A 9,705-nucleotide genomic window follows, 5' to 3' on the forward strand; every position below is an offset into this window, starting at 1 on the left:
TCGCCTCGGGCCTTTGCTCGCCGGCGTGCCCGTTCGGGCGACGCCGCGCCCCGTCGGACACCCACGGTCACGGCCTTGCCCCGGCCCTCCTCGCCCCGGCGATTTGGGCGAGCGCCCAGTCGGGCGCCGCAACGCCCGACCCGCCCGTAGCGCCCGAACCCGCTAAGGCCCCTGTGCCTATGACGGGGGACCCACCCCACAGAACGTTTAAAAAAAAAGAAGAGAATTAAGAATAAAAATAATTAAAATAATAATAATAATAATAATTAAATTAATTATTTAATTAAGGAATTAATTAAGTTAATTAATCATAATTAGATTAATCTAACTAACTAATTAGTTTAATTAAACAGTAGTTAGATTAGTTAAACACTGATTAGGCTAAACAGTCAATGACCAGTGGGTCCCACATGTCAGCGACCCAGTCAACACCTCTATTGACTGCTGATATCCTGCTGACGTCATGATGACGTCAGCAAACACTGTTTTGGATAATGTTGACTTAAAATATTTAAATTAATCTTAAAAATGATTTAAATCTTTTAAAATTAATATAAAATAAACCGTACCTCGGATGAAAATATTTTCAACATGAAAGTTGCTCAGAACGACGAGACGATTTCGGATACGTAACCCGTTCGTCTGCCACACCCCCCTAACCTATTGAACTTGCAACTTTCCCCCTCCGGCTCCTCTGCCCGAAAACGCGAAACACCGGGGATACTTTCCCGGATGTCATCCCCCTTCACCGGTATCACCTACTACCGCGTTAGGGCACCTCTAACGCCGTTACTTGTCATGTCATGCATCACTATGCATATGCTTGCATTATATTTATTGTTTCTTTCCCCTCTTCTCTCGCTAGACACCGAGACCGACGCCGCTGCTACCCAGTACGACTACGGTGTTGACGACCCCTCTCTCTTGCCAGAGCAACCAGGCAAGCCCCCCCTTTGATCACCAGATATCGCCTACTCTTCTCTATACTGCTTGCATTAGAGTAGTGTAGCATGTTGCTACTTTCCGTTATTCCTATCCTGATGCATAGCCTATACTTGCTACTACTGTTGTTACCATTACCGGCTATCCTACTGCTTAGTATAGGATGCTAGTGTTCCATCAGTGGCCCTACACTCTTGTCCATCTGCCATGTTATACTACTGGGCCGTGATCACTTCGGGTGGTGATCACGGGCATATACTATATACTTTACACAGTTACATTACCTGTGGTACTGTTCGGAGTTGGGGGCTGAAGGGGCAGGTGGCTCCACCCGGTAGAGGTGGGCCTGGGTTCCCGACGGCCCCCGACTGTTACTTTGAGGTGGAGCGACAGGGCAGGTTGAGACCACCTAGGAGAGAGGTGGGCCTGGCCCTGGTCGGCGTTCGCAGATACTTAACACGTTTAACGAGATCTTGGTATTTGATCCGAGTCTGGCTACTGGCCTATACGCACTAACCATCTACGCGGGGACAGTTATGGGCACTCAACGTCGTGGTATCAGCCGAAGCCTTCGTGACGTCAGCAACGGAGCGGCGCGCGCTGGATTGGACTGGAACGCCTACTAGGCTAGGTCTGCTCCGGCCGCCAACGCAACGTGCAGGTGTGCTAAGGGCGATGGGCCCAGACCCCTGGGCGCTTAGGTTTAGACCGGCGTGCTGACCTCTCTGTTGGTCTAGGTGGGGCTGCGACGTGTTGATCTTCCGAGGCCGGGCATGACCCAGAAAAGTGTGTCCGGCCAAATGGGATCGAGCGTGTTGGGTTATGTGGTGCACCCCTGCAGGGAAGTTAATCTATTCGAATAGCCGTGATCTTTGGTAACAGGACGACTTGGAGTTGTACCTTGACCTTATGACAACTAGAACCGGATACTTAATAAAACACACCCTTCCAAGTGCTAGATACAATCGGTGATCGCTCTCTCACAGGGCGACGAGGGGAGGATCATCGGTTAGGGTTATGCTATGCGATGCTACTTGGAGGACTTCAGTCTACTCTCTTCTACATGCTGCAAGATGGAGGTGGCCAGAAGCGTAGTCTTCGACAGGATTAGCTATCCCCCTCTTATTCTGGCTTTCTGCAGTTCAGTCCACCGATATGGCCCTTTACACATTTACCCATGCATATGTAGTGTAGCTCCTTGCTTGCGAGTACTTTGGATGAGTACTCACGGTTGCTTTCTCCGTCTTTCCCCCTATCCCTTCTACCTGGTTGTCGCAACCAGATGTTGGAGCCCAGGATCCAGACGCCATCGTGGACGACGACTCCTACTACACCGGAGGTGCCTACTACTACGTGCTGCCCGCTGACGACGACCAGAAGTAGTTAGGAGGATCCCAGGCAGGAGGTCTGCGCCTCTTTCGATCTGTATCCCAGTTTGTGCTAGCCTTCTTAAGGCAAACTTGTTTAACTTATGTCTGTACTCAGATATTGTTGCTTCCACTGACTCGTCTATGATCGAGCTCTTGTATTCGAGCCCTCGAGGCCCCTGGCTTGTAATATGATGCTTGTATGACTTATTTTTATTTGTAGAGTTGTGTTGTGATATCTTCCCGTGGGTCCCTGATCTTGATCGTACACGTTTGCGTGTATGATTAGTGTACGGTTGAATCAGGGGCGTCACAAGTTGGTATCAGAGTCGACTGTCTGTAGGAATCCCCCTTCCACACTCCTTGGCCGAAGTTGAGTCTAAGCAACAAACTGTCGCTACATCTATCCAGTTGATGAAGGGGCGCAGATAGCCTGGGCCTAATACCAAACAGACATCGCAGCCAAGCCTAACATTTAAGACCTGAGACCCCATCCTAGTCACTTGCCGGGTCTAGGGCACACACTGGTCCGGCGTGCTCTGAAAGGCCGCCGCCGCCAACTGCCACCGCTCCATCTTCAAAACTATACTGATGCATCAACCTTGCTCGGTCCAGCTATCGTCGACGCCACCATGGCGCCCAACGACACCTCCTCCCTGCGTGCAAACAGCTGTACACGTCGCGGTCGCCACTGATACACCTCAACGCCATGCTGCCACGTACCACCAGCCGACACAGCTTGAAGCCCTTGGAGGATCTGTTGTGCATAGCACCTGCCGACCAGGCATGACCAAGCGTAGCACCTGTCGGTCAGGCATGACTTGACATCTTCACCGAAGCTTCATGCAAGACGAAGCCGCTCCACCTCCTGCCTCTGACTTCCAGTGCTGCTCCACAAAACGACGCTCCCAAGAGAGAAGCAACACTGCAGTGCCGCCATCGTCCGGTATGGAACACCAAATCCTAGGGTTTCCCCCGGAGCAATACGAGTGGGTCGACGGAAGTCACATGACGATGCCTTCATCAAGGTAACGATGTGGAACGCCGCCATCGCCCGCCGTCGGCTCGGTTTTCACCGACAATTACGTCTCCCCCACTCGCAGCTGGTGCCAGATGACGGATCCCGAGATCCGAACACCCAGTCTCAGGCCGACCACCTCTGACGGAAGAGATGACCACCACCGCCGGCTGCACCGGTCAGAACAGATCTGATCGGAGGTGCCGCCGACGAGACCACCAATCCCTCCACGCCGTCGTCGCTGATCTGAAGACAACATGCACGCCACCGCAGCCAGGCCGGCTGCCGACAACCGCAGCCGCCACCCGAAGGGCCATCCGCAGCACCCGCAGCCCTGGCCCGCCGCGCCAAGCCGTCGCCGTCCGGGGACGGGCCGGTCTCCCGCCGCCATCCGCCGCGCCGCAGATCCCAAATCGGTCGCGCCACCACACGTCTTGGGGTCCGCCCCATCCTGAAGACGCGCGGGAGAGGAGATCCCCCGCCACCGCCGTCAGCCCCCGGGCTTAGCCCAGCGGCGTCTTCCGGCGGCGGCGAAGGGAGGGGAGGAGGGAGTTTGCGGCGGCAGCGGCTAGGTTTTTGGCCGCCCGAGTGCTTGGACCTGAAGACATGGAGCCTGCACGTCTACGTCTTTGACTCCCATCCGAGAGCGGCTAGGATGAAGTGCTTGCCGTCGCCATCTAGCAGGAGGTAGATGAGGTTCTGTTCGATCATCTCTCTGTAGATGTAGGGGCCGGCGTCTGGGAGCAGAACGAGCGACGCCCTGGCCTTGCACCCTGGCCCTCCCGCCCTATAGATGAAGTACTCTGCTGGGCCGGAAGCAGCGAGGTGGATGCGGAGGAGGGCGAGGTTCTCCGATGACCAAACGATCTCCGACACCGTGGGGGCACTGTGGACGGTGGGGCTGTAGACGTAGAATCTGGACAGGCTCGGCGGATCGTTGATGACGAAGGTCACCTGGACCGGCGCTGATTTTGTGGAGGTTCTGGCGGTGGTGTCGTTCACGGGGAAGTCGTCGATGTATCCGTTTGCGTTGAGGAGGATGTAGTCCGGTCTGCCCGAGCGGAAGGCGGATTTCGACATTATGGGTTGGATTTGGGGATTGAGGACAGGGGAGGGACGAGCGACGCCAACGAGACTATATGGCGGCAGCTCTCTAGTTCGGTTCGGTTTCGTACTCCGAAGGCCACGGGCAATGCTACACATACGGGCAACAATTTTACGGGGTTTATGGAGAGGCTGAGGTGGGCTTTTTTAATTGGGTGCAAATCAGGATGAGGGGTCCCACCCCAACTGAAAATCAGGGGGGTAGGGGGCAAGTTTAATTAGGAGGAAAGAGCCCGTATTAGCCTATAAGAGTCTGTGAGTCTAGCATTTTTGGAAGGCCACACAACTCCGCTGCGTGTACAGTGTACTAACTGAGCGGTGGGCAGCACGGCCTCCACCGCCGGACAAATTCAGTCTTTCGACCCTTTTGCGAAAGTTGAGCTAACCCTGGTTTAATTTTTTTTGAGATCCTACCATTTTCCTACCGCCGGGGTTCTTGGCGATAGGGGTGCACGCCCTAACGTAAAAAATTCTAAGTATTAAATACAGTGCTTGTACCCACCTACTGCCGGCCATCTCGGCGATAGGGGTGCACAGGCTACCGCCAACCTATTTGGCGGAGGAGCCAATATCCGTGCCTATGTCGCTGTTCTGGCAGGCGCAGGAGGAGCAGCGGTACAACTTGTTCCTTCTCGAGCAACACCGACTGATAGAGGAACATATCTACGACAAGCGCGCGAACGAGGAATTCGTGCCGGCTATGGCCGCTCACTCTGTGCATTTAAAAACCGAACCGAAAAACCATATACCGAAAATAAACCAAACCGAACCAATTTTATGGTTTTTATGGTTTCTAGTTTCGGTATGGTATGAACTTTTCATACCGATTTGAACTTGGTTTTTATGGTATATACCGGAAAACCGAACGGTTAACCGAATAAACCGAAGTAAAAAATAAATTTATATTTCTTGAGATGAACAACCATACAAGTTGTCATTTTTCTTGTACATGAGTCAAATGCACTACTAAGCACGTAATTTTTTCTTGTAACATAGTCATTTTTCTATTTTTAAAATGCTAAGCACGTCCATAACCATCAACAGATGAATCAATGCATGCATATATACTTATATATATAGTCATATACTATTTGTGTAGAATAGTATGTATTTTGAGTCATAAATTTGCTAATTATTATTACGTCATTTCCAAATTCGCGTCAACTTTGGTTTTTATGGTATATACCGAAACCATACCGAAATAATTTGGTATATACCGAAACCGAACCATATTTTAATTTCATACCATATTTACCGAAGTATTAATACCGTACAAACTGAAAAACCGTATAAATCGAACCATGTAAACCGAATAAACCGAACGCACAGGGTGAATGGCCGCAGCGAATCCCAGCTTCGTTGCCGAGCATCAGGCGCTCTATGAGGCCGCCCGCACTCAAGCCGCCGCTCGCAACATACAGGTGGCGCAACCATACACGGAGGCGACGTTGACGACGCCGGCGATCGCGGACGAGAACATAGCCAGCCGCGCGTCCTACGCATCGCCAAACACTGATTGACTGCGCCGGTGGGACGATGAGCGTGCCGGCCCTCCACTTCCATCGTGGATCTCACGTCCACCAGCGACGGACATGTCTCATAATCCGATGAGAATGAGTAGGAAATGGAAGCGACGGGGCCTCAAATCTCATGTGGGCCGGTCCATCTCCCATGTTCTACTGTTCCTTGTCGGTGATCGCACCTTCACTTCGGGGATCTTATTGCTGCCTCTCATGAAGACAACGAGATGAGTCCAGAGATCACTGGAAGGGAACAAGAAGGACGTGGGGATGGACGCCGCCACATGCTAGGTTTAGGCCTGGTCGCTTTTTTTAATTAAAATATATAAAAAATGTAATGAATGTGCTCCGGTTTAGATGAAGATCATCCGGTTTGCATGTAATTCATTCAATTTGTTGAAATCATGTTTGAAATGTATGCAACTATAGTTGGATGGCCGGCTCCCACATCAGTGTCCGCGGACTGGTCGCCCCTGGTCCGCAGACAAATGCGTTGTCCAGTTTGGGGGGCCAGCATTGGAGATGCACTAAGACAAATAATAAAGTTGTTATTAGTCTATTTTCATGTGCACAACTAAGTTTATATTTTATGCTAGAATTGCAATGGTTCTTGAATGTAAGGTTTAAAGGAAAACCTAGTTGAATGTGCAGAAAGATAAAAACCAAAGATCCCTGGTCAGACCTCTGGGCCAACTCATTTTTTGTTAATGCTTCTGTTTTCCTAACCATGAGCATTGTTAGTGTAACAAGAATGCCGCCAATAACGAGAGCATGTTGTTAGGGTAAGAATGGAGTTCAATAGACCCAATGATACAGGGCAAGCGCTATGATGGTCCTATCTTTATGAATTGAATGTGGATTTGAGAAAGAACATGAAGAACGAGGAGGAAATTAGAAGGAAAACTAGCACAAATTGTAGCAAAAGGTACACATGGATAAATAGTTGATTCAAATCATGAGAGAGAGAGAGAGAGAGAGAGAGAGAGAGAGAGAGAGAGAGAGAGAGAGAGAGAGAGAGAGAGAGAGATGAAACAAGCTAGAGTTCTTCCCCAAGTTCTAAGACATGGAGGAATCTTCCCCACAAGTTTGGTGTTGGGGTTGGAGTACTCGACATGGCCTGTGAAGGGCATCTACAATGGCAGATCTAGCAACCCTACTTCTGCTCGATGTGTGACTCAACCCTTGTCAGAGGTTTCCTACATGACTGGCCTAAATCGGCTCGACATGGGCGGCTTGGACTCTCGACGTAACGGGATCAGTGTCGATGGTAGATGCCCATAGGCGTTGCTCAAAGTCAACACCATGTGTCCACTTGACTTCGATTAGGTGACTCTTCATTGGTTGAACCTAGAAATGGCGGCATTCACGTGTTGTTCTCTTGTTGAAAACACTGCTCAAAGTTTACTCAGACTTTTTTTCAAGGGTGAAAAGCTATTAGCTGACCTTAGGGGTAGCTTGGCAGCAAAGTTTTTGGAGAACTGTGGTAATTGAAAACCACGGTATTCCGATAGATGGACGAGGAATACTACAATTTCTTAAAACCAATGTTTTTCTCAGTTTTACATGTGTTTGGCTGGTGCTGTTTTATCAAAGTTTTGACCCTAGTATTTAGTATGGATGACTGAGTAATTAGCGGCTGTTAACGGCCGGCAGCATGCAGCCGCCATGCACACGTCCGCTCGATCTATAGATGCTAGGATACGTAGAATATGTCTATCCCTTGGTGAGCTTGATTCGCTCATGATGAAGAGAATAGATGGAGACTAGCACGTGGTAAACAAATCTAACTGAATCGGTCTAGGAGATATAATACATGCCGTTTACCATATACTAACAGAAAAAGAAAAAGGATCGCAGCTGGATACTGTTATCTCGAGTAGACGGCGATGTCAACTGCGATGCGATCGCCCCGATCTTTTCTCTCCGCTCTGTCTAGAAAAAAGAGGTCAGGACCTCTTTTCCAGATACTCCAAAAGACCATGGTTTCAGAGATACCATGGTTTACAAAACTTTAGTTTTTGCTGAAGCCAAACGCATCAAAGTATTTAAAACCATGTTTTTTCTTTTAGAAACCGCGGTATTGCCAGAAAACTTTAAAATAACTTTGCTGCCAAACGCAGCCTTAGTATTTGACTATTTGTATCTAGTGACAACGTTGTTTCAACGTCATTTCTTTCATGGAGGTGTTGTTGTTGGAGCACCTTCCCTATTACCCTAGGGTTGCCATCATTAATTGTAGATGGTCATGCTGCATCTGTTCGTCCCGTTGATCGCCTTTTTCCCTTTTTGTCAATAACTAAAAAAGTGGATTATTTCTAGAAAAAGCTGCAAGCTATTTTGTACAAATTCGCAAAAAGGAAGAAGCTACAATTGGACAATTAGCTAGAGTAATAATTATTGCTCACTGTTGATATTTATCAATATGTAGAGTACATGCTTGTTTGCCAAAAATAAACTGTAGTAGTACTGGTTACACAATTAAAATGTGGGAGTGGAACAGTTCCACACATCATGAAAACGAAGTACGTAAAGCAAATCTTATTGGGCGCCCATGCAAAACGGTACTTCTGTTAATGGGCTGGGCAAGTGAAACCGGACGGGCACTTCTTGCCGCAGTGGTTGAGGAGGAGGCTGATGTCCACAGGCACGTTGAGGTGGAGGCCGAGGATGTTGGCCCTGACGGCGGTGCAGAGGCAGACGGCGGCGTCGAGGTCGGCCAACCCCTGGAGCAGCGGGCAGCATTGGTCGTGCACCGGAACGCCGATCTTGAGGCCGAGCAGTCCGCTGAGAACGTTGGCGCACACCCTCAGGTTGAGCACGTTGATGGAGCACTGCCCGCCGTGGCCGTGGCCGTGCCCTCCTCCTCCATGGTATGGCGGCGGAACGACGATGGGTGGTGTCGGCACGACGACCGGCGGTTGGCAATAGGTGCTTCCGCAGCCGTGGGCGGCGACGGCGGAGAGGAGGAGGCTCAGGGCGATGAAGAGGGCAGCACTGGGTGCCATTGTGATTGTGTGGGTGTGCTAGAATGATATAGCTACTCCAGTGCTTTGGGTTTGGGATGCAAGAGAGCTTGGAGAGAGTTGTATTTATAGCCTGGTGATATGGATGCATGCATGGGATGGGGTCGAGCTGTTTGACGTAGTAGCTTACGTATGTATGCATGATCAGACGTGGCCATATGTGATTCGATCGGTTTCAAGACTGCTAGGTTGTCCTCTCGATGTATCATTTGTTTTGGAGAGATGAGACAAGATTTAAGCATGATATGCTTTATGAATTCTGGAGATATGGCAACAAGTTGAGCAACACCTTTGCATGTTCATGCATGTTACGCAAACAGTGCAATACCTTGTCATGCTACACAACATATTTTAGATTATGTATAAGCAAGTTGAGAAAGCATCAGGTATTTTTAGGCAATAATTAACCATGGGGTGTGAACGCTTGGACTTAGTTAGCGGTACGCGGCGCAGAGGACACGGAAATATGGGCGCGCATAGACACCGGAAGCTAAGCCGATATCGAGGATTACGTTACGTCCATTCATTTGGCGTATTATAAGCGTGCGTGAGGTGAGGGAGACCATGAATGAACAAGCTGGAGCCATGTATGATATGCTGGTTCTACAGATGCATCCATTGATAGTCATCTGGTTTTAGTTATGGAATGATAGAAATTAATCATGTGCTCATCATTGTCATTTCGATATGATAGGCAGAGCTTTACCTGAGTTTTCTTTTAAGGGGAACTT

At 49.6% G+C, this 9,705-nt stretch overlaps 1 protein-coding gene across 1 annotated transcript; it reads right to left on the minus strand.

Annotated features, from left to right (window-relative positions):
- Positions 1-8,334: 8,334 nt before the first annotated feature.
- On the minus strand, positions 8,335-8,999 carry LOC119275001 (cortical cell-delineating protein-like). The gene has a single exon (XM_037555782.1). The coding sequence runs from the start codon at positions 8,954-8,956 to the stop codon at positions 8,522-8,524; it is 435 nt and encodes a 144-aa protein (XP_037411679.1). The 5' UTR covers positions 8,957-8,999; the 3' UTR covers positions 8,335-8,521.
- Positions 9,000-9,705: the final 706 nt, after the last annotated feature.

The sequence above is a fragment of the Triticum dicoccoides genome, chromosome 1A (assembly GCF_002162155.2).
Source record: "Triticum dicoccoides isolate Atlit2015 ecotype Zavitan chromosome 1A, WEW_v2.0, whole genome shotgun sequence".
Classification (NCBI taxonomy): Eukaryota; Viridiplantae; Streptophyta; class Magnoliopsida; order Poales; family Poaceae; genus Triticum; species Triticum dicoccoides.